The sequence below is a fragment of the Eschrichtius robustus genome, chromosome 6 (genome assembly GCF_028021215.1).
Source record: "Eschrichtius robustus isolate mEscRob2 chromosome 6, mEscRob2.pri, whole genome shotgun sequence".
NCBI classification, from domain to species: Eukaryota; Metazoa; Chordata; class Mammalia; order Artiodactyla; family Eschrichtiidae; genus Eschrichtius; species Eschrichtius robustus.
The window spans coordinates 146,518,361-146,542,415 of NC_090829.1; the positions used below are offsets into that span (position 1 = coordinate 146,518,361).

The window sequence follows — 24,055 nt, forward strand, 5'->3', positions numbered from 1 at the left end:
GATGCACGCAGGGGTACACAGATGTACACGGATGTGAGATACAGATACACATGCATGTCCACGGCTGTCCATGGAGGCCACAGGTGCCCTGCACCTTTCTCCTCTCTCAGGGTCTCCCAGGGGGCCAGCAGCCTCACGAGATCTTCAGAGCTGGGTAGGTGCCCCGGCGCCCGTGTCCCCCACCGCTGCGGCAGATGTCTGAGCCCGAGGGGCCGTGCACACTGCCCGGAGCAGGGGCTCAGTGGTGCCCCAGGAGCTCGGGACCGGGGGTGGCAGAGGCTGAGTGGGGAGGCTGCAGGGGGAGGCGGGAGACCAGGGCGCCGGTCGCGCTCATGGGGGGCACAGAGCAGAGCGCTGCCTCCTGGGTCAGGAGCCAGAGGCGAGCCCCCTCCACCCGTCAAGCCCTGCCAGCTCCCTGAGCACGGAGCGGGTGCTGCGCCTTCCCAGCAGCGTCCTGGGGTCGGCTGTGGTGTCTTGTGCGGATGCGCCTGGGGACCACCTGCCCTATCTGACCCACACCGACGGCCGTGAGTTAAGCTGCGTGTACAGCCTCTTCCTCGACCCTCAGGGTGCCCCGAGACGCCCTGCTCACCCAACCCGACCTCGGGGATCCCAGGGGGCAGCCAGCTCCGGCCCCTCCTCCACCAGGCGTCCTGCTCTGAACTCGCAGCAGCGGCCTTTTCCGAAGACCCTGGATGAGGGCCGGAGGCCATGGGAAGGGCCAGGTTCAGCTCAGGACGGGGTTGGGTCCTCGCCTGCTGGGGGGCAGGGCTGGGACCCTCTCTTGACCGGATGGATGCGTGGAGTCAGGGGTCCCCTCACTCGGGCTGTGCATCTGCTTCACGTGCCTGGGGCCAAGCGGACAGTGTCACGTCTCAGAGGAAGCACGACCGGCTCTCGGGCCCGGCGGCAGTGCCCGGGTAACGTGGGCGAGTCCCCCGGGGGCTTGCGCGTGAGTGGCCCCCATCACCGGGAGGGGGTCAGCATCAACCCAGCTCCAGATCGAAGGACAGAGAGGACCTGGGGTGAAGCCCAGAACGGAGGAGCCGGTGCTCCCGGGCTTTCACCTGACGGAACTGCCACCCCCAGCACCCCTCTTCTCCCCCAGAAACAAGCCAGACGAGGGTCCTCATTTTTGTCAGTTTTTTTAAAAAAGGAACAGAGCATCGTTTACAACGAAAGTACCTGGACAACTGCAGATGTCACAGTTCAGCCACAGGCTCCGGAACACGGCCCCCACCCCCAGGGCCCGGGACACCCCGTGGGCACCGGGTCCCCCGGGCTCGCGTCTGGGACCACCTTGCCATTTCCCCGGGACAAGGGGGTGAAAGCAGAGAGGTCTGGCGGGCACGTGGACCCCTCACCGGCCACGTGTAGGCAGGGACAGCAAACCAGCCCCCGGTGGCCGGGCAGCTGCCTGGGCGTCCCCGGGAGGCCGCGGGTCATGGCCAGGGCGTGAAGCAGGGCTGAGGGGTGCCCTGCTCGGGGTGAGCCAAGGACCCCTGCGGAGGCTGGAGGCCCCTGAGGCATGGGTCTCGGGGACAGAGCACCGGGGTCCCATCAGTCACCAGTGCCACAATCCGACGATGTGGACGATGCTGGAAACCCGTCCGCTGACACCCAGATGACAGGCAGCTGCTGGGGACGTGTCAGCTCTGAGGTCAAGGCCCAGGCTCGGCTGCCTCTGGCGTCAGGAACCTGGCGGCCCACCGGCCAGGAGAGCAGGCCGGGCAGGGTCAGGCCTTGGCCTCGGGCTGCTCCCCCACGGCCCACACGCCGTCCTCTGGGGCGGGCCCGTCCTGCACGGCCTGCTCCTGCACCGGGCTCATCGGCTCCTGGGCCGGCGGCAGGGGCTGGTGGCGGCCCTGTCTGAAGTGGCGCAGGCCCGACAGCAAGGCCGCAAGGACATAGGCGACAAACAGCACCAGGAAGTACACAAAGTAGATGAGGAACTGGAACAGAGAGGGTGCAGGTGAGGCGGGCGGGGGCACCCCCCCCTCACGGCCCTCCTGCTCAGAGGCCAGGGGAGCACGCACGGCAAAGGGGGTGGGCACCCAGGGGTCATGGAGGTGGCAGCAGGGCCCAGCCTTCACCCACCCAGCAGAGCTTCTGCAAACCCAGCACTTCTGCGCCTCCGCCATCTGCCCCGTAGCACTTTGATCACCTCGTGTGACAGCAAATGCACACTTGGCTCTGGGGCCAAGTCCTCACAGAGGACACCTGTGCGGGCGGAGGCTGGTGGAGAACAGGCCACCCAGGTCTCCCGGCCCCCGCAGCCCCCATGGCCCCAGGGCAGGGCAGCCCTGCACCCCAGGACCAGTGAAGCTGCAGAGCAGTGACACACAGGGAGGAGCGCCCAGCACACGGGAAACTCCCCCCGATTCTCAGACCGCAGGGGGCAGGGGGTCCAGGGTGGTCTCCTTCGTGTGTGGGCCAGACGAGCGTGAGTCCCACCCACGGCCCCGGAGCTCAGCTGCCCCAGGTGGTCTCCCCGAGAACCCCTCAGCACTGCACGCTCAGCCCTTCTAGGAAAGCTCATTTTCAGAAGCAAAACCAGGAAATGAAACGTCGGGGACTTGGCTTCCGGGAAGATGGAGCTGGCATGACTTGCCTGTTCCTCGCAAGTACGATTAAAACCCTGGACACTGCACAGACAACACACAGAAGGTGACTCTGAAAAGTGGATGGGGGCAGACTAGCTGGGACCTTGGAATCCAAGGAGCCCCACGGCAATGTGTTCCCTGGGCTTTTTTTCTTTCTGCTGCAAGTATTTTTAAAGGAACCAAAGAAGCCCACAAACAAGAAATGCCAGGAAACACAGAAGAAAACACTCAACAAAAGCTGCTCCGACCAAAGGATCAGGAGAGGGACCACCACCCCACCCAGCAGGACAGGACACTGATGAATGGGAACCACTCTCCTCCAGCCAGACCCCACCCTCGTGACCCAGGCTGTAAAACCTCCCACCCCCGTCGGGTGGGGTTGGTCAGGGTCCAGTGGGGAGCTGGAATGTTCACCCCCACAGGGACCACATGGAAAGGCTGGACTTTCACTCCAACCAGGTGGTGCCCCGCCTCCCTGAAGAGCCAGGACTTTTACCCCACCCAGCAGCAGTGAGAATGCCCCTCCCCCACCAGTGTCACTGGAGGCCACGTGGGGAGCAATAATGAGGCACCTGTGGCCCTCCTGACCACTGCAGGCCATGTGGGGAGCTGGCACTCCCTTCCTTGCCCAGCAGTAAGGAGAAGCCCCACCCCACCCCTCAGTGTGAGGAGGGCTGAGTGGGGAGCCTAGAATTCCACCCCACCTGGCTATAACAAGGTGCATGCCCCTAGTCCTCTGCTAGGCTGGTGTCAGGAGAAGCTAGCTAAAACAGAAGGATTAAATAAGAGCCAGAGTCTCATAACATAATAGCCAAAATGTACAGGCTTCATTAAAAAAAAAAATCACTCAGCATACTTAGAACCACAAAGATCTCTGAATGAATGAAATACAATCAACAGACACCCACACCAAGATGACAGAGGTGTTAAAGTTATCCAAGAAGGATTTTAAAGTAGCCATCATAAAAATGCTTCAACAAGCAATAACAAACATGCTTGAGACAAATGAAAAAAGTCTCAGAAAAGAAACAGAAGATATAAAGAAGAAAAGTTACAATTGAAAAATATAATAACCAAAATAAATACTCAGCAAATGGCCTCAACAACAGAATGGAGGGCACAGAGAAAAGAATCAGTGAACTGGAAGATGGAACAATAGAAATCACCAAATCTGAACGACAAAGAGAAAACAGATGGGGAAAAAAGCAGAGCCTCATTCTCCAGGGGACAAAATGTAACACTGTGTCATGGGTGTAAAATAAGAAGAAAGAAAAAGAATGGGGCTGAAAAAGTACTTGAGGAAATAATGACTGGGAAAACTTCCCAAGTCTGGCAAGGCACATAAACCTATAGATTCAAGAAGCTGAGAGAACCCCAAACAAGACAACACCCCCCAAATCAGACCAACACACACCATATTCAAATTTTTGAAAGCTAAAGACAAAGAAAAAGGAAATATCTTGAAAGCAGCCAGAAAAAAAATGACACCTTAAGGGAAAAATAATTAGAACGACAGTGGATTTTTCATCAGAAACCAGGAAGGCCACAAGGAAATGACAAATTTTTCTCATACTTGAAAAATTCAGGAATGAAAAATAAATCAAGACATTCTCAGATAAAGAAAAACTAAAAGAACAATTTGTCACCGGCAGACCTGCCTTAGAAGAATGCTTAAAGGAGGTTCTCTAAACAGAAAGTAAATGATAAGAAACTTGGAACATCAGGAAGGAGAAAGAACACAGTGATCAAAATTGTGGGTAAATAGACTTTCCTTCTCTTCAGTTTCCTAAATGTTTGACAGCTGGAGCAAAACTTAATATCCTATCTTAGGTGGCTCTAATGGTATACAGAAAAAATAAGTAAGACACTTGTACTTAAACAGTAGAGAGAAAGGTGACCTAAAGGAGGTGAGATTTCAATACTTCACTACAACTGGCCATTTAATACACAAAGCAACCATCAAAAAAGTCACCATGAAAGATACACTCAAAAATACAACAGATAAACCAAAATGAAATTCTGAAGAATCTGTAAATAATCTATGAGAAGGCACAAAAAAAGAAAACAGAAACAAAAGGCAGAGAGAATAAAAAGAAAACAAAAAATGAAATGGCAGACATAAGGACTAATACATCAACAATTACACTAAATATAAATGGTCTAAATAAACCAATTAAAGACAGATATTGGCAGAGTGGATTAAAAAAACATGACAACCATATGCTATCTACAAGAAACTCAGGTATAACAATATAGTCAAGTTAAAAGTAAAAGGATGGAAGATAGTATGTCATGTAAACATTAACCAAAGGAAAGCAGAATGGCTATATTAATATCAGGTAAAGTAGACTTCAGAGAAAAGAAAACGACCACAGGCAGAGAAGAACATTATATAATGACAAAAGGCTCGATCCACCAAGACATCCAGTGTACGTGTATGCAACAGAGAGCTGCAAAAACGTGAAGCAAAAACACGACAGAATTGCAAGGAGAAATAGACAAAGTCACAATTATAAATGGAAACCTCAACACCCCTTCTCAACAACAGGCCAGACAAAAAAATCCATAAGGATAGAGAAGAAAGCAATACCACCATCGACTATAGGACCTAATTGATATTTATGGAACACTCCACCCCAAAACAGCAGAATTCACATTCTTTTCAAGTGTACATGAAGCTTATAACAAGATAGACCATGTCCTGGCCCCTAAAACAAACCTCAACAAATTATAAGAATTGAAATAATACAGATTGTGTTCTCTGATCACAATAGAACATAATCAAAATAGAAATCAATAACAGAAAGATAACAGGAAAATATCAAAACACTTGGAAAATAAACAACACATTTTGAAATAATCATAGGTCAACTAGAAAGTATGAAAGGAGATAGAAATACATAGAAATGAATGAAAAAGAAAATACAACATATCAAAATCTGTGGGGTGTAGTTAAAGCAGGCTGAGAAGGAAATGTATAGCAATAAATGGAAATATTAGAAAAGAAAATTCTCATATGATTTATCTAAGCTCCCATCTAAAGAACCTAGAAAAAGATGAGCAAAATAAATCCAAAACAAGTAGAAAGAAGGAAATAATAAGGATAAAAGTTCTAGCCAGTAACAGTAAGGCAAGAAAAATAAATAAAAAGCATTAAAAAAAAAAGACCTCCCAGAACTAATAAGTGACCTCAGCAAGACTATACAAGGTTAACTCACAAATATCAGTGTATTTCTTATACAGGCAGACCTCAGAGATATTGTTCAGTTCCGAACCACCGCAATAAAGTAAATATTGCAATAAAGCAAGTCACACAAATTTTTTGGTTTCCCAGTGCATATAATAATTATGTTTATGCTATACTATAGTCTATTAAGTGTGCAATAGCATTATGTCTAAAAAAAACAATGTGCATACCTTAATAAAAATACTTTATTGCTAAAAAATGCTAACTATCATCTGACGATGCAGGGTTGCCACAAACCTTCAACTTGTAAAAAAGTCAATATCTGTGAAGCACAATAAAGTGAAGTGCAATAAAATGAGGTCTGCCTGTACTAGCAGTGGACACCTGGACACTGTTATGAACTGTATCCCTGCAAAATTCATTTGTTGAAGCCCTAAGCCCCAGTGTGACTGTATTTAGAGATGGGGCCTTTCAGGAATGATTAAGGTTAAATGAGGTCATGAGGGTGGGACACTAATCCAGTAGGACTCCTTATAAGAGAGAGAGAGACACCAGGAGTGCACACCCACCGAGGAAAGATCACATGAGGACACAAGGAGAAGACAGCTGTCTGCATGCTGAGGAGAGAGGCCTCAGGAGAAACCAAACCTGCTGACACCTTGATCTCAGACTTCCAGCCTCCAGACTGTTAGAGAATAAATTTCTGCTGCATAAACTACCCAGTCTGTGATATTTTGTTATGGCAGCCCTAGAAGATTAATGCAGACACCAAAATTATAAATACAGTATCATTTACAATTGCTCAAAAAAACACTGAAATTCTTAGGAATAAATCTAACAAAACATGCACAGCACTACAGTACTTGCATGTTGAAAACTACAAAATGCTGAAAGAAATCAAAGTTCTAAATAAATGGAGAGACATACCATGTTCACAGGTTGGAAGATTCAACATAATAAAAGATGTCAATTCTCCCAATATTGATAAACAGGCTTAATGCAATTCCTAGCAAAAGCCCAGCAAAAATTTTTGTAGATACACACATGATTACTCTAAAATTTATAGGGAAAGGCAAAGAAACTATAATAGCTAAAATAATTTTTTTTTAAATTTCAAAGTTGGAGGAATCGGTGTACCAAATTTCAAAAACGTACCACCTAGCTACACAAGCAGGATAGCATGGTGATGGAGGGAGGGTAGGCACATAGCTCAACGGAACAGACAGCCCAGAAACAGACTCACGCAAGTGGTGGAAAGCAATTCAGTCTTTTCAACAAATGGTGCTAGAGCAACCAGACATCCACAGACAAAGGAATGAAATGTTGTAAGCTTCACACCTTACACAAAAATTAACTCAAAACAGGTCACAGACTTAGATGTTGGGGAAAATCTTTGGGACCCAGGGCCAAAGAGTTATTATATGTGACACCAAAACTAAGATCCACAAAAGGACAAATGAATAAGTCAGACCTCATCAAAATTAAAAACTTATGTTGCAAACAACCCTATTAGGAAGATGAGATGGTGAGCTACGAGCAGGGAGAAGACTTTGCAAAGCACACATCCAACAAAGGACTACTGCCTAGAATAAATAGACATTCTCAAAACTCAAGTGAAAAAACAAAGGAGCCAATCAGGAAATGGGCAGAAAAGTGAAGGAACACTTCACCGAAGAGGATGTACAGATGGCAGCTGCACGTGGGAAGAAGACCATCACAGCCACCAGGGAAAAGCAAATGAAAACCCCAGGGGTCACCAGCGCTCCACACCGTTCGGAATGGCCGAACAGAAATGGTGACCCCTGAAAGCTGATGAGAATGCGGAGAAGCCGGGTCCCTCAGGCATGGCCAGTGGGAACGTAACATGGTGCAGCGACCACGTGACCCAACAACTGTACTTCAGGGCATTTATCCAGAGAAATGGAAATCTGGGTTCACACAAAAAGCTATAAACAAATGTTTGGAGCAGCCCCCAACTGGATAAAGCCAGGGCTCTTGGCGGAGAGTGGGTAAATGGGCCGTGGTCCAGCCACCGCGGAGCCCCATGCAGCAAAGGACCGGAGCGAAGTAGCCACACATCTCCAGGACTTGGGCTGAGTGGGGAAGGCAATCCCGACTCACAGCTGCAGGGTCCCACTCTTGCGATGACAACGCTATAGAAATGGGGGGCAGACCGCGGTGGCCAGGGGTCGGGGAGGAGGCAGGGTGGGGGCCCGGTGTGGCCGCGGGGGGCAGGGAGGGATGCGCCCGTCTCGACTGTGCGTGGTCCGCACCCCGAGAGTGCCCGCACCGCAGACCTGCAGGACATGACCGGTGGGGAGGCTGGGCCCGCACCAGGTACGTGGGTCTTTGCATCACCTGTTACCCCACAGGTGAGTGTGTGGTGACCCAGAAGTAGAGTTCAACTTAAAAGACAAGCCAGCCGCCCAGGCCAGCTCCCTGCACGCTCCGTGCTGGTTCTCACCACCGGCTCTGCCCCACTCTCACCACCCAGGACGGAGGGAAAGGGCACCCGGAGCACCGCACGCGGGAAAGGTGAGTAGGATGAGCTGGGGTGACTTTCCTTCTGGACGCCACCAGGATTTCTAACTACGAACAAACCTCTAGAGTTACCTTTTAACCAGGAAATTAATCCAGCAGGAAAAAAATCAATATATTGTTGTCAGCTTGACCCAATGTGGCCAGAAGCTGTCATGTGGAAGGGGCTGGGGCCAGGTCAGGCGAGGAAGGCCCAGCCCCTGGGCCCCTCGGAAGCCCCGCTGCCCAGAGCCGGGACACCCAGGGCTCCAGGGAGGGAGAGGCTCCCCCAGGTGCTGGGGCCCCTCCCAGGCCAGCTGGACGGCCGCCAGGCAAGGCCCCATGGAAAGGCCAGGGGACAACATGCTCCCCCGCGGAGGCCACCGCTCTGGGGGAGAGGCCTCCCTTGGAGGGTCCCCGGTGAAGGAGGCCCCAGCCTGCCACCTCTGGACGACAGGCCTCGTGCTCTCCGGACAACCCCTCCCGCCCGCCCCGTAGGTGCAGCTGCACATGCACCTGTGGACCTGAGTCCAGCCTGGCCACCCTGCTAAGCCACAGTCCCCAGTGTTCAGCCTGGGGCGGATGGGGCAGAGTCCCTGGAGGGCCCCACTGGTGACCAAGGGCCAAGACCTGCCTGCCCATGTGGACACGAAGGGCCAGAGGCTCTGATGTCCTTCACCCAAATGGATTTCCAAACCCCATCCAAAAAGCCAGTTTCTGAACAAGAGGGTCTCTCATGCCCGAACTTTCTTCCTGGCCAGCTTTGGGATCACCAAGGCACCTCGGACAGAGGGCTGGGACTTCTCCACGGAGCCGACCAAGCCCCAGGGAGGTCTGGGCTCCCAGCAGATGGAGGCTGCGTCCCACAGGCAGAGGGCGGGGCAGGATCCCCAGGGAGCCCGGTGACAATCCCTCCCACGGGACCATCCTCTGGCTAATTCCCGCTCACTCAAGAGCGGTCCCGCCCTGGGTGAGGCCACCGGGAGTCACATGCCCGAGCGGCCCCCAGTCTCACAGCAAACAGGAATTCTCAAGTTCTTCTTGGAAGACCGAGGACCCGCCTAGGACTGGATGGAGGGAGGGGACGGGAAAGGGGCCAGCACGCGCCAACGTCAACCCCACGAGCTCCACTCTCCGCTGCCCTCCACAGAGGAGACAGACAGCTGTCACGTGAGCCAGGACCCATCACAGGCAGGGACCTGAACGAGGGCACAGGGAATGCTCGGCCACGCCTCTGTCCCTCCTGGGACCTCAGCCAGTGCAGGGGGCGCCCAGGGCCGGTGCGAGCGCCTCCAGAGCGACCTGCACCCAGAATGGCCCTGGAGGCCCCAGAGGTCTCACCACACTCGACCGCGCATGCCCACCGCACTGCCCAGATGCGGGCGGCATTTACAGCCCCCAACTCAGCCCTGGCAGGGAGCCGCACGGGCTGGATGGTGGCCCCCTGCCACCTGGCCCTCTGACCCTTCCCTCCCTGCTCCCGCTCAGTCCAGAGGGTCTGGATGGAGACGCCCCACCCTCAGCGGGTCTGTGGTCTGGGTCCCGGGAAAGGCAACGCCACTGGCTGGGTGGCCACCAGGAGGCCTGGCCAGGACACGCCCCAGAGCCTTCCCTCCTCAAGGAAGTGAGCCCAAAACGGGGGCTCACCTGAGAGTGGACTGGGAGGCCCAGGCCCCGCTTGTCGGAGACAACGAGGGTGATGATGGTCTTGAGGACAGTGGCGAGGAACGTGTTGACTCCGAAGACAAGGGCGCGGAGCTCTTGAGAAAGAGAAGACGCGATCTGAAAACTTAACAGGGAAGCGGCCGACTCAGACTCAGCTGGGGGCGAGATGCAGCACAGGCGCAGAGGGCCCAGGGGTGGGGCAGCGCTCCTGGGCCACCAGGAACAGCCGCGGGGGACAGGCGAGACCCGCCCAGTGCCCAGGCTGCCCACCGCTCCGGGGCTGCGTCCTGAGCCGGCAAATCCTCCCGCAACGACTCACAAAGCGAGTGCAAAACCAGGTGCAGAAGGCAACCTCGGGAGATGCTTAAAGTCTCCTGGTAACTCCAGTACAGAGTAAGTCATAATCACTACAGGGTTCCCAGAAAATCAGCCTCATGAGAGCAGGGCATTAACAGACAGGGCACTGCACGGAGAGGGCACGAGGAAAAGTCCGGAATTAAAGTCCTTTGTCATTAAACGATTCAGTAAATTATAGAAAGAACCGTAAAACAAATAAAGAAGGCAGGAGGAATTAGTACGCTCAGAGCCTGCAGCGCTCTGCAAAGAAATTAACATTTGAACGTACTTCCAATTAAAAGCCCCAAAGTGCCTTTAAAAAAGAAAAAGAAAAAACTGATCAAGAAGTGTTCTAAAGTTCTGAAGAATAAATGAACAAAAATACCCAAGAAGCCTCTAAAGAGAATGACCGAGGAGCTTCTGCTGGGGGGCTCAGGGGGAGGGGACAGTACACGAAGTGCCAGGATGAGCAGTCATGTGACAAACGGCGCACTAACTAAGACAGGAGGTGGATCAAAGGTCCCTGACGACAGATTAAGTCCTGGGAAGCGGGAGCTGGGCCAGGTCCCGCCGGCACAGGCAGAACGCCACACCACACACACAACTGACTCAGGTAGTGCTGCACGAACACCGAGAGTCGGATTAAAGAAAACGGTAACACGGCAACACATAATAAAAGGCTCCTATCACATGTGGTAGATGTAAGCGCACTGCAGATAATCAGGAAAAAAGAAATCCTAGCAGAAAAAGAAGCCACAGGTATAAACTGGGCAGGACACCAGGGAAAGGCAAGTGGCCCGTGGGCCGCCCTCCACCACCCGCAGGGGCTGTGTGCCTGCCTGGACAGCGCCTGCAACATCTCTGACACCCCCTTCCAAAGCCCGTGTCCCCTGACCTGGCGGTTCCCTTCCAGGACCCACCTGAGGCCATTATCAGAATTTGGGAAGAAAAATGTAGGTGAGAGGGCGTGGCTCCCATGTCGTCTGTCACAGGAAGATATCCGAGACAGGGGCCTTATCACCAGGAGGACCGACGACAATGCCCTCTGACATGGAGCCACGCGGTTACGAGGGGCAGGGGTGCAGAGTGACCCCGGCTCGCTCCAGGCAGCCCAACACCCATGTCAGCCACGGGGGCTGGGGTCTGAGGGGGTCTGCTGTCTCCTTCACGCCTTTCTGCCTCACATTTGACCTTTTCTGCATTGTATCGGATCTTTTTGCCACGAACACCTATGGCTTTTACAATTAACAAGAACACGTGAGACACTAAGTGGTCCTGGGAGAAGTGAGGGAAAGACACCCACGGCTCTGGCACCCGTTCCGAAACGCTGACAGTGACAGGACAGGTGGGACGTTTACAGGCTGAGCGTCAGGAGGGGAGGACACAGCGTCCAGTCTGCGTGGAAGTCCGGGCCACAGCCATGGCCACGGGGGCAGGGGGGCATTAGGAGCAGAAATCAAGGGAGCAGGGCCAGGGTAGTCGGGGTGTCTGGGCAGCACTGGCCCTGAGGGGGAGGAAAGGAAGGACGCAGCCCAGGGCAGGCGAGGGACGCTGGGTGCCGGGCGCTCCTGTGAGACGGCTCAGGGGAATCAGGCCACCACACTGCGGGGCGACGGCTGCAGAGGGTCAGGAGTCCGAGGACACGCTCTGAGCTCAACACCAGGCAGGGACAGATCTCGCTGGGCGTGACCGGAGCGGACAGTCCAAGTGGGGAGGGAGGTGCCCCCAGGGAGACGGGGCTCGGAGGGGAGCTAGGGCCACACAGCTGGGGACAATGACAGGCCACCTGCCAGGTGCAGGAGGTGTAAGCGTGTGTCCTGAGCACATGTGCTGTGCGTGGCATGAGGGCATGTTATGGTGTGAACCCATATGGTGTGAGCATGTGTCTGGGGTGAACACATGGCGTGCGTGTGCAGCTTCATGAGAGGTCCAGTTCAAAGGGTGTACGAGGGTGTCAGAAGCCAGAAAGATGCAGGCTGAGGAAGGTTCTGGAAGGCACGGGTGGTCGGCAGGCAGCTCCCGGGACGTCCCTGGGCCAGTGCTGGAGCATCCCCAGGAGCGTGAGGAACACAAGGGCATCGGGGGAAGGGCTCCCCCAGGCAGGAGGCGACCTGGGTCACCCAGCCACCCTTGGGCTGTGAGCCACCGTGCCCAGCAGTGGGAGTGGGAGGGGATGGGAATGACCCAAGATGGGACAGCAGGGCCAGGAGACTGGAAGAAAGGACTTCCCGAGGTCCGGTCCCTGTGGACACCGTGGCTCGAGGGGGGAGCAAAGGGGACGCCCACATGGCCCCTTGCCCAGCCTTGCGATCCTGGTGGCCAGGACGGGGCACGCTGTGGACAAGTGGGGCCCTGGCTAAAGGCACCCGGGGCTCACACGCCTCCTGATGTGAGTGACGCGCCAGCACACCTGCTCCGTGCTGCCCGGCACATACCCCTGCTGCTCCCCATGGAACCTTCTGGAAGGAGGCCTCTCGATACACACAGTGCACGACCCTCCAGCTGCCCACCCTCGGCTCCAGTCTTTCGGGAGTCTCCTGCCAGCAGTCCCGCATGGCCACCCCGCACCAGCCCGACTCACGTGGCGATGGGCACCAGGAGCTGGTGGGAGCCACGGAAGAGCACGAAGGCCGAGTAGCACAGCCAGATGTTGCTAGTCTTGTACATGAGGAAGATGAGCCCGGCCTGCAGCACCGTCACCACCGCGATGATCAGCTTAGCCCACAGCGCCCAACGGATCTTCACGAAGCCGGCGGCAAAGGAGGTGATGGCACCTGGGGAGACAAGACGCGTCAGCACCGTCCTCGTCCTCACGGTCACCACCGTCCGGGTGAGGCAGGCGGGGCGTACCGAGCAGAGTGGAGGCGGCATCCGCCCCGCCGTTGTAGACCCTTGTGGTGTCCGTGGTGGGGTTGACCACGTTCCACAGGATGTGCACGTAGTAGACGATCAGGTAGTAGCCGGCGGAGTTGAAGACCCACCAGAGGGACCAGAGGCGCAGCTGCGGCAGCCGCGCGGTGTGGCCCAGCTCGCGGAGCATGTGTGCGAGCGCCGAGTCCCGCCAGGAGGCCGGCAGCTGGCCCGGCTTCCCACCCGTGGGCTGAACTTGGCCCAGGTTCATCCGGTCCAGCTCGGAGGGCGAGGCCCCGGCACAGGCGGGCGCTCCGCGGTTGAAGAAGAGGCTGCGCTTGGGGCGCTTCAGGAAGAGCGTGAGGACCAGGCTGAAGGCGAGGAAAGCCAGCGAGATGTAGTTGAGCGTGGAGAAGGGGATCCTGCCCACCGTGACCAGCAGCTGGCCCAGCACCGAGCTGGTGAAGACGCCCAGCAGCACGGAGGCCCGCGAGTAGCCGGCCATGCGCTGGTAGCAGGCGGGGGGCACCAGTGAGAAGATGTAGGAGGAGTAGGCGATGCGGGCCGCCATGGTGATGCTGAAGAAGAACTCCATGAACTGCATGTGCAGCACGGACGAGCCGAACAGCAGCAGGAGCCACACGGACACGTAGCTCAGGCCCTGCAGCAGCAGCACCGGCTTGTAGCGCAGGTAGTCGGTCAGCAGGAAGACGGGCACCAGCACTGCCAGGTAGGAGTAGGACAGCACCGGCGTGATCTCGTTGGTGACCTGCAGGACAGCAGGCGTGTGACCCCAAGCCCCTGGAGCGCCAGTCGCCCATCACGTCTACTGGACTTGGCCGGGTGCCTGGGAGCCCCACCCGGACCCCACGCACCCCTTTACCGTGGCACCCCACCAGGACTACATGGGGAGTGCCGTCCTCCAAAGACGTGCAGCCCGTTAAAGACTGTCCAGGGCAGCCAGGGAAATGGAGAAAAGCACAGCCCGACCTCCAGACCGTGCTCTACCCTGACCTCATCCCCCACGGGCGTGCTTCTCAGACAGCAGCTCGGTGCTGACACACGCAGAGAGCTGGTAAGTACGCTGAAAATAATCAGTAACTACATGCTAAGCCATGCTGATCCAGGCTTGTTTGTTTCTAACGAAATAAAAACATGATATGATTTCCCCTGAAGTCTACCGATACAGAAAACAGAGCTGTGACCAATCTATACTCATGCTGGCCGCCAATGAAAGCCTTCAGTGGCCGGTCCCACTCGGTCCCAGGGCACAGGGGATGCAGGAGAGGACTGGGCCCTCAACCCCCCTTTGCCAGGCAAGACTAGGGGCATGCGTCCACGGGAGCCAGGGCTCCCGGCTCCACCAAGGGAGCTGCCCGCAGCCTCGGCCATTCAGCTCTCCACTCAAAGAGGGCTGGCCCAGCAGGACGTTCCCTCCTGGGCACACAGGGCAGAGGCCAGAGCCACAGACCCACTTGGGACGACAGCCAGATGTGCCCCTGGCTGCCCAGGAAGGGCCATCCTGGACCCACCTGGGCCCAGCCCCCAGCAAGAGGTCCCAGCTCACAAGAGGCCCAGGTCCCTGGCCTCGGGCCCTCCCTGGGGGATGGACACGGGACGCACCTTGTGCTCACAGCCTCTCCAAAGGCCCAGGTGGGTTTTCAGCAGGTGGCCCCTCACAGGGGCTGCACCAGACCCCATCTGACACCTCCCAGGGGCTCCAACTGACCCCACCCAGGGATTCCACCTGACCCTGCCCAGGGCCCGGCCATGGCTCAGATCAGCCAGGGCAGCACCAGGTGAGCCTCGGGCCTTGTTGGGCTCTCAGAGGCTTTGGCCTCCCTTGGGTCCTACCTGACTCAGGGCGCTAACCTTGACTCAGGCCTGACCACCTGCTAACACCATGGGGCGATCCCTGCGCCAGCCCAGGGGGCCCTCAGCCCTGCAAGGCCAGCAGGCACCAAGGCCCACTTTACAGATGCTACCAAAGACCCAGAGCCAAGCCCAGGCCAGCACGTGGGGCCCAGCCAAGCCCACCGCTTAGCGGCCAGCTCACCTGTGGGTTTCTGCAGCCCTCGAATCTGTCCACCCACGATGTGCCACCTGACCAGCCAGCCCCAGGGCAGTGCTTCCCAGTGTGTGCCCAGGACCCCAGGCTGGCACGCACACCCACCACCTCCAGGGCTCCCCTGCCTGGTGGCCTCCTGCACCACATGCCCACCAGAAGCCATGGCTGACCCCAAAGGCTGTGGTACCCCAAACACCGAGCACTAATGGCCCCAGGACAGTCCAAGACAGTATTGGTGCAAGTCCGTCCCCGGGGCAAGATGAGTAACCAGCGCTGGTCCCAGAGCCACGGGGGCCGGCTGCAGGGGTCAGAGCCTTGTTTATGGAAAACTCCTGGAACATCAAACCATCTCTCAGTTAGCTGACGAAACCTCTTGGCAGATGGCTTGCACAGCTGCAAGGGCCACGGGGTCAGAGCTGAGGGAGACCAGCTGGGCTTTCCCTCCCGCTGCCGCTGCCCACACTTCTCAGGCTGGGCAAGCACACAGGCCAGGCGAGAGGCTGACCCGTGCCACACCTGTGAAGCGCTGGGAGCACAGGCACCCACAAAGTCCCTGGGGCAGGTGGCACGAGGACGGCCTCCTACTGGCCTCGGGCCAGCATCGCTGGGCCATGTTCCCAACACCTCGGTTTGGACGGGCCGGGTCCAGGCTGAGGGGCAGGACGCGGGAGCTGGGCCCAGGTCACGACCCAGGTGGCTTCAGGGCAGCAGCTGCTCTGAAGCCAGGAGGCCTGGCTGGGGCCCCACAGCAGCCAGGACCAGGACGGGGCACCGTGGGCCCTGAGGACCGGCAGGACCAGGGGAGCAGGGCAGGGCCAGGCCAGAGGGGCCCTGAATTCCAAGAGCAGCCCCAAGAGCCAACACCTGGCAGCACCCAGAGGGGCGCTGAGTCCTGCCTGATAGGGGAGCGAGGACAGGACAGGGGCCACCACGGAGGATCCCGCCAGAACGGGCGGCGTCAGCCATGGGCTTGGAAGGACTGCTGTGTGAAGCGCCCTTCACACAGCAGGGGTCGTGATGTGAAGGGCACGGGGTCATCATGGAGGGGGGTGGGGGCACGGCCCAACCCAGGCAGCTCAGATGCAGAGGAATCACAGGCCCAAAGGCGCAAAGCAAAGCTCGGACTCTCCGGGAGGTGCTTCACGAACCGGGGGTGGCGGCATGTGGGGCAACACTCAGCACAAACCAAAAGGAAAATCCGGCAGAATTAAAAGCTGAAGCTGCGGCATAGAAGGACACAGCAAGCAGGGAGGAGGCCAGCGCAGACAGGAGAAGCCGCTGCCCACAGGCGGTGGATCCCGCCAGCGCCAGGAGTCCGCCAGGCACAGGAAGGCAGGCGCCCGCAGGGAGGGGGAGACTGGCCGAGGCCTCACTCCAGGGACAGCCAGGAACACAGGACCGCGGCAGAAATCGAGGAAATGCAAACCCGGCAACAAGCTCTTCCGTCTATCAGATGGGCAGAAACTCAACAGGGCCTCACGGGTGCTGGCCCGAGGAGCTGGAAGCAGCCTCACGCTGCAGGGGGTCACGGCAGGAAGCCACCGGCAGCAGCGTTTCCCCCAGGGACGAGCTGGTGACCCCGGAGACCCCTGGAGCAGGGGAGGGCAGGCCCTCTGTGGTTTGAGGTCCTGGGTGCAAGTTGAGCAGCACCAGCCTGAATCTGTGTGGGAGGGCCACAGACCCGCCGGGCTCTTCCCAGACAGGCCTCTGCCGTCCGTCCTCTGGTCACGTCCAACGCCTGGTGGGTGGCTTAATTTCTGCAACCTACTGTTTAATCGGTTACCGAGTGAGCTAAGAGGGCAGGCGGGGGGAGCTCATGACAGGTTTTCCTTCTTGTTATTTTCACAGAGCTTCCCACTCACTCCTACGTCATCTCCGCAGTGGAAGACGGCCCCTCGCAGAACAGAGTGGTGTCCAGGGAACTGGCCAATCAGCGAGCGAGGGATGTGCCAGACCGGCTGCTCGAGGGAGGCAAGCCCCCACCCCGGACTCACCCGGGAAGTGACCCCTCTGGCTGCAGTGCTGGCCGTGCGCTCAGACACAGTCACACGTACACACAGCTTTGAGCCTGTGCGCGCGGCCCGGGCACCCCGCTGTGTCCATTTTCCAAGAGGGCTACTTTGAGGGGACAGGCCTCATCTGCACGGCGACTCCATGTGACTTAATTCCGGGGTCGGTGAGGGGTTGGGGCCGAGCTCTGGGCCAGGGAGAGGCAGGGGCTCCCTGAAGAAATCAAGTGGGAAATCCCGGTGGGACCCAACGGGGGCCAGCGACAGCGACAGGGGGTGTGGAGGCCGGCGGCCACCCTGGAGGGGACAGACAGGGCTGGCGGGCCGGGGCCAGGCTCTGGGGCGGTGGGCGGCCCTCAGGCAGGACGAGCAGGGGTGGTGACCACAGCCCTGACCGTGAGCTTCATCAACCAACGGCCTCTGCGCCCTTCTGATTTGTTTTATTTTATGGAGACGGAAACCGGGAGGGACACTAGCTGCCTGTTGCTGCTTCTACGCCACGTTTGACCCCAGAGACCCGCCGGGTATAAGCTTATTAGTCAGGTTCCAATGAGATCCTTTGTCCTTGTTCTGAGCAAAAGTCAAATCCCTTCCGTAACCCCTTTGGGCAAACAGGTCTCTGCTGGAAGCAAGGGCCCAGCGGGCGGGCGGTGGCCCCCTTGCGCTCTCCCCTCAGAGGCCCACGGCAGGCATGGACCCCTCTGCCGGACCCGCCGTCCCTCTAACCGCAGGGACCTGGCAGCTGCCAGCGCCCGCAGCCCGAGCGGCCCCCGCACTCCGGCCCGGCCCGCCCACACGCGCGCCCACGTGCCTGCTTCTGCGTGAAGTTCTTGTCGGGGCCCAGGAGGTAGGGCGTGATGAAGCTCTCCCCGGGCCGCATCTGGGACATGAAGCCGTAGAAGCAGAGGCAGAACGCCAGGCTCCACCAGGACTGCAGCTTGCGGCCCGGCCTGGGCTCCGCCGGCACCTGCTTCTCCACCTCCGGGCCGGAGAGCGCCATGCTGCCCAGGCCCCCGACGGCCCTGCAGGAGACCAAAGGGGACGCTGGACCTGGGAAGGAGAGCCAGAGTCAGGGCGGCTCAGCAGACAGCTCGCAGCTGTCTCCCGCCTCCGGAAACTTGGCTACAAAGGGCTCCTCCCCCCGTCATTCAATCGGGCTCTACCTCACACGGTGGAGAGACCTCAGCCCCAGCCCCAGCCCCAGCCCCAGCCCCAGCCCCAGCCCCAGCCCCAGCCCCGTGGTCCAACCTGGAGCTTGTGACGATGCAGGAGCCAGGCCCAGCCAGGCCACGCTGTCACCACTTCTGGGGGCTCCAGGGCTGCAGCTCCCATAGAGTGGCTGCCAACCACGTGGGGCCCGTAAATGTTAAGTAACGAAAACTAAATGCAATTTAAGAGCCAGGTCCCCGGGGACACTGGGCTCATCTCACGTGCTCACGGCGCCGGCTGCGATTGCTGCGCTGCGTGCACCTCCCCCGCAAGGTCTGACGGCCTGCTTCTCACGGTGCCACAGCACCTGGCGTGCCCAAGTGCCAGACCCAGATGAGGAGCAGTCACGCCCGCGATGGCCCAGAGGACGTGGCAGAGGAGGACCTGCCGGGCCAGGCACACACCAGACCACAGTACAGGGGTCAGTGACGGGGGCAGAGAACCCCCAGGGGCCACCGAGGGCAGAGTAAGACTTCACCCCAGTACCGTGATTTCAACACAGGCCTGGGCCTCGCTCAGCAAGGGGAACTACTACAGTCAGATGAGCCCGGCTGTTCTTCTTTCCTCCTGTGTTTATTTCTGGGACTGCGGGAAAATGGGGGGCTGCTGTGTGACAGCAGTAAACCCCCTGAAGAAGCTGCGGCTGGCAGGTTTGTTTGTGAAGCTACAATGAGGGGCAGGGTAGGGGTGAGGGGGGCAACAGTGGCCCAGGAGTTAGAGGGTCCTAGGTCCCAACGTTCTCGAGGGCCAAGCGAAACACCAGCTAGGACGGGGCCGGAACCCGGCCCCTCCCCCTGGCGCCCCTCCCCCTGGGAGGTGTGGCCCACCAAGAGCACACAGGCCAAATGGCTCCAGCAGAAAGACTCTGATGTTTGGGGCGGAGGGTGCACACATGGCCCCCCACTCCAGCCTCAGGAGTCCGCCAAGTTCACTCTCCCACTCCTGGGGCGCTGCCCCCTGGGTGCCAGAAAAATGCACACTCGCAGCCAGCTAAGCACCCAGCGTGGGGTGAACAGCCAAGAATTTACAAAGCCCAGGGTCCCCAGGAGTGGGCCCCCACCTTCCCTGTCCCCCAGGGGCTTGGGGGGCCCCTGCTCCTGGCCCCCCTGTTCTGAAGGAGATGACAGAGGCTTCCTTACCTGGCGTCCCCCGAATCCCGGGGCGGAAGTCTCAGACACCAGAACCCAGCAAGCTCACCAGCTTCTTCTTTCTACTTCCTGGACTCCCATGGCTTCTGAAACCCCAAGGCGGTGCTTCTGAGACTCCAGTGAGAGCTTGTCAGAAGTTTGTCTGAAGGTCTCGGACACACCCCAGGACTCTGCACCCTGACACGGCCCCCGGACATGCCCAAACAGGTGACCGAGCACGCAGGGAGCTGCTGCCTCGGGATTTCCAGCTGGTCACCGGTAAGAGCTCCGCCTCCAGTATCTCGGGCCAACACCACAATCCCGCCTCCACCGACACGAAGATGGGCCCCAGGGCCCCGGCGCCCAGCCCTCAGGGTCTCAGGAGTCCTCCAGGGTCACAACACAGTGGTGGACCACCGCCATCCCCAGAAGCAAAGACATGCAAGGGTCCACACCCTGCAATGGCCAGGGAGCTGGTGGGGGGCGGGTAGGGGGCAGTGTCTGCTGACACCCGGGGAGCAGGGCTGAAGGGACGGGGTTTACATGGGGTCTCAGGGAGTGTCCCACGAGCTGCGCCCCCTCCCTCCCAGCCCCACCCCTACCATCTGGGGACGCTGTGCTCAGTGCTGGAGTCCCTCACCTTCCTCCTGAGTTACGGCACAGCTAGAAGGAAGGAGGGGCCTCCCCCCAGCCAGCAGGGAGAAACCCAGGCCTCCTCTGCTCTTGGATCACAGGAAGCAAAGGGCCAAGGGCTCACGCTGGGCTCACGTGCGCACGGTCTCGCCTCTGGGCTGCAGCCCATTGGCTGGCAGGTCTTCCAGGCTGCACGGGGAGCCTTTTACCTGCTGTCTCCAAAAACATCTGCTCAAGGAGCCCCTGAGCCTCAGGCCTGCCACCCAGCAGGGGTGGCCGAAGGAAGGCAGCCTTCTCACCGGGGCTGGGAAGGGCCGTCACGCGCGCCAGAAAGAGGGCCTCCAACTACCTCTGTGCTTCTCACTCAGCCCGGGTGCCAGGGACCCGCTCTCCAAGGACGTGAGTGAAGATGCCCACCCTGGACAAAGGCAGCCGCCTACCCTAGGAAACCTCTACCGCCCCGTGGCGGCCCAGTGACCCCTGGAGCCCGGCCTCCCCCTGCCCCGTGCCAGGGAAGCAGAAACAGCAGTGAGGATGCCGAGACGCACAGAAGGTACCAGACCCTGCAGGGCTCCCTTCAGAAATGGCCACTTTCATTCCTGCTTGACGTTTTTTCCTGAGCGTTGCTTTAAAATCTGTCCCTTCCACCCACATAAGGCCCTCCTCCAACTTCTTGTGGGGGGCACAGTCCTGGGCCTGCCCTTCACCAGCACCCCTGGCTCCCCACGGTGAGAAGGCCCCTGCAGGTGCACCCAGGGCAGAACTGCGGGGAGGGGGCCGCAAGGCAGCGCTGACCTCTGTCACCCGTCACAGGCGGAAATGCCCCTACAGGCCTCACTGAAGAGAGAAGGGCCAGGCCTCAAGGAGCCGGCACTGTGGCCACTGCGGGACCACCACCCGGGGCCGTGATCGGTGGCACTGATCCGAACTAAAGGGACACCCGCCACACCAGGCCGGGCCCACTTTGGAAGGTGCGTCCCTCCCACACTTGGCTCCGCACCACCGGACGCGCTTCCCAAAGCTTCCAAAACAGGCGGAGGGCTGCCAGCTCATGGGCCCGTGGCTGGACTGCAGGGTCACGGGGAGTTGCTTGGCCCCATCCCGGGAGCACGGGCTGCCACACAGGAGCAGCAGGGCCCCCGGGAGGAGAGGCCACCTGTACTGGGGCCTGGGATGGGGGTGCGGAGGAAAGGGCGGACGCCGAGCCGGGTTCTCCCCTAGCGAGGTTGGGCCCCCAGCAGGGAGCTCCGAGGACTAGGGCTCTGGCACCGTGGGCAGCCTGGGAGACAGCTGCTGCTTCTAGATGCATTCCGGAGTTCTGAGCTGGCCCAGATTCCAACCTGTATTCTGAGACCTGCGGCCGGGGATCCCCACATGGCGAGGAACCCCACGAACACACGTGTGTGCCTGGCGGATACCTGGACACTCAGGACAAGTGTTTAGGATAGGACCCGGGGGATAGCTTTCCTCCCGCAGACGTGTAGAGCGTCCCACTGCCCTGGACCGTCTCCAGCGCCGGCCTCCAACCGCGCCAGGAGCTGCTCCAAGGGGAAGTTGTTCACGACTACAGACTCCGGGTGCAGGAAACAACAGTGGCTTGGCTGGAGACCAGAAGCGCACCGGGGGCTTCTCCACAGGCCCGCGCGGAGACCGAACGTGACAGACGCTTGGAGCGTGCGCCTGGGTTCCCACATGGGGCGAGGCTGCACGTGGGACTCACCGCCCCTTCACTCAGCGCCAGCGCCCCCGCGCCCAGCCCGCACCCCCTGTGCTCTCCCCGGGCCCCAAGGCCCCCGGCCCCCGTCCACCCGACACTCGGAGTGCCTGCACCCCCGCGCTCCTCCCGCAGCCCCCGGTCCTCGGCCCCGGAGCTCCTGCAGACAGGGGAGCCCCGCTACCTGAGCGCTCGCGGCCTCCGCTGCTTGGCGCTAGAAGGGACCACACTGCCCACAATGCCCCGCGGCGGCGCGCTTCCGGGAGGCTGGGGGAGGGGGCGCACCTGGTCCCGCCCCCGCCGCACGTCACGGCCGACAGCAGTTGCACGGTCTCTGACGCGCGCCCCACCATGGCACCCGAGGTCCCCGCGGGACGGGCGCAGCAGCCCCGCGCGCACGCCCCGCGCCCTGGGACTCAGTCCCCACCCCAGCCCACCGCGTCGCCGCCCCCGATCACGCGCCCCTGGCCGCCCAGCGCGGGCGACTCCCCGTGCGTCCACACGCCCGGCCGCACCCTCCGGAGCCCCCTCCCGAGCTCCTCGCGCGCCCCTGGCGCCTACCCCCCCAGCGCCTGGCTCTGGTCATACCGATCACAGCTCGGGGGTGTGCTGGAGGCCTCCGGGAACGGACCTGGACAGAGACGCGTCCCCCCGCGCCCCGCAAGCTGTGACCGCCCCTCGACGAGTGCAGACGCCCTGACCTCTGCACAGCCTCTCCCGTCGCCACCCTGTGCCTTTTCTTTTCGGTTCATCCATTCTGAGATGCTCCTTTCCTAGCCAGCCCGCAAACTCAAGCCAGGGGCGTGGGTCCCTGAGCCAGGCAGGACAGGACTGTGGCGTTGGAAGGGGCCCCCTCCCCCCACGCAGGCGTCTGTGCGGATCACCCTGACCCACGCTCGCTCTGGTGGTTGACTGGGAACTCCAACGAGGCACAGGCTCAGCCTTCCCGAGGGACGAAGCGTAAATTGGGAGACGGGGGCACAAAGACAAAGGGATGGACCAGAGGTCTGTTTGGACCTAGCAGAAGGTCCCCTGGAGGGATCCCAGGGAGGGAACAGGCCAATGTCTCTCCCCGCTCCTCACGGCAGGACCGCCCCCCCGGACTTGACCTGTCTGGTGCAGTGAGGCCCGTGACAGTGAGGGATGCCGGCCTCTGAGTCATGGCAGGGAAGTTGCGGTGCCCAGGCTGTGACCCTCAGGCTGGAGCAGTGGGAAGCAGCCTCTGTGGCAGCCCCACTGCTCCCCACTCCTCACTACTGGGAGGGGGAGAACCTGGAGGCTGGCCTCACAACCTCAGAAAGTGGCTACGCCCTCCTGCTGCCCTAAAGGATGGCACAAAGGAGCATGGCCACGGGGCACCCAGCAACAGTTGGTTGCTGGGCCATTGCCATTGGCCAAGTCTGGGAACTGGCCCAGACCAGCAGTGCGGCCCCTTGGGGAGCAGGACGGACAGCACCCTGGGACCGGGACAGGAAGGGTGGGCCCCCGTGGCACACACAGGTGTGCACAGGTGTGCAGAGAGCAGCTGCCCCTGAGCAGGCCCACAGTGAGGATCGGAGCTCCGTCCCCCAAGTCCCTCACCCGGTGGTCTCTCTCGGGCATGTGGGCCTGCGTGGAGCCCGAGTAACAGAGCCCAAGCCTCGCCCTGATCCCTGGCCACACAGAGCTCAGGGATCCTGCATTAGCTGGGCCCGGGGCGGGGTGGAGGGGTCACTGGCCCGAAGTGGGGCTTAGGCGGGCTCAGCCCGGCTGGGGCTGCAGTGTCTGGCTGGGCCACGGTGCCCAACAGCACCCCATGGGCATTGTCACCAGGAGGCCGCTCCTCCGTGGGAAGAGGGAAGGGCTTGCAGAGTCCAGGATGTGATCCTGCTGCCAGTAGCAGCCTGGACGCCAGGGCACAGGGTCCCAGAGGCCCCGCAGGTGCAGCTGGCTGGAAAGTGGGATTGCCAAGCAGAGAGACGTGCAGAAACAGGTGGCTTGGGGGCGAGCGGTCATTTTGGGGGATGGATCTTGTGCTTCAGTCATCGTAGCTTTAAGTGGTTCTCTTGGCTTTAACAGTCTATTCGTCAGATGTTTACGCGCCGGCTCCTCGCAGGATCGGGGTAGCTGCCGCGGGGGTCGCGGAGGGAGCGAGAGT

The 24,055-nt window shown here is 59.2% G+C and overlaps 2 protein-coding genes across 11 annotated transcripts; one reads left to right on the plus strand and one right to left on the minus strand.

Annotated features, from left to right (window-relative positions):
- Window positions 1-1,126: 1,126 nt before the first annotated feature.
- On the minus strand, window positions 1,127-22,182 carry SLC19A1 (solute carrier family 19 member 1). 10 transcript variants are annotated; one of them, XM_068547214.1, is made up of 7 exons: window positions 22,103-22,182; window positions 18,484-19,678; window positions 18,047-18,285; window positions 13,159-13,927; window positions 12,890-13,082; window positions 9,955-10,067; window positions 1,127-1,952 (listed from the first exon to the last, which is right to left on the minus strand). In XM_068547214.1, the coding sequence occupies exons 3-7, from the start codon at window positions 18,233-18,235 to the stop codon at window positions 1,561-1,563; spliced, it is 1,656 nt and encodes a 551-aa protein (XP_068403315.1). In that variant the 5' UTR covers window positions 18,236-18,285; window positions 18,484-19,678; window positions 22,103-22,182; the 3' UTR covers window positions 1,127-1,560. The 10 variants fall into 10 exon arrangements, with proteins under 10 accessions (XP_068403315.1, XP_068403323.1, XP_068403316.1 ...); XM_068547222.1 differs by lacking the exon at window positions 22,103-22,182 and adding an exon at window positions 20,212-21,938 and having other exon boundaries at window positions 19,584-19,678; XM_068547215.1 differs by lacking the exon at window positions 22,103-22,182 and adding an exon at window positions 20,212-21,938.
- Window positions 22,183-22,269: 87 nt separating this feature from the next.
- LOC137766001 (uncharacterized) lies at window positions 22,270-22,695 on the plus strand. The gene has a single exon (XM_068545710.1). The coding sequence runs from the start codon at window positions 22,270-22,272 to the stop codon at window positions 22,693-22,695; it is 426 nt and encodes a 141-aa protein (XP_068401811.1).
- The last annotated feature ends 1,360 nt before the right edge of the window (window positions 22,696-24,055 follow it).

Excerpts from the sequence above, each read along its gene's own strand:
- SLC19A1 (XM_068547214.1), bottom strand. The coding sequence starts at position 18,235 with ATGGCGCTCTCCGGCCCGGAGGTGGAGAAGCAGGTGCCGGCGGAGCCC. Across the intron at positions 13,928-18,046 it reads AGAACTTCACGCAGAAGCAG|GTCACCAACGAGATCACGCC; the intron begins GCACGTGGGCGC and ends GCTGTCCTGCAG. Across the intron at positions 1,953-9,954 it reads GCCTCCCAGTCCACTCTCAG|TTCCTCATCTACTTTGTGTA; the intron begins GTGAGCCCCCGT and ends TCTCTGTTCCAG.
- LOC137766001 (XM_068545710.1), top strand. The coding sequence starts at position 22,270 with ATGGCACCCGAGGTCCCCGCGGGACGGGCGCAGCAGCCCCGCGCGCAC.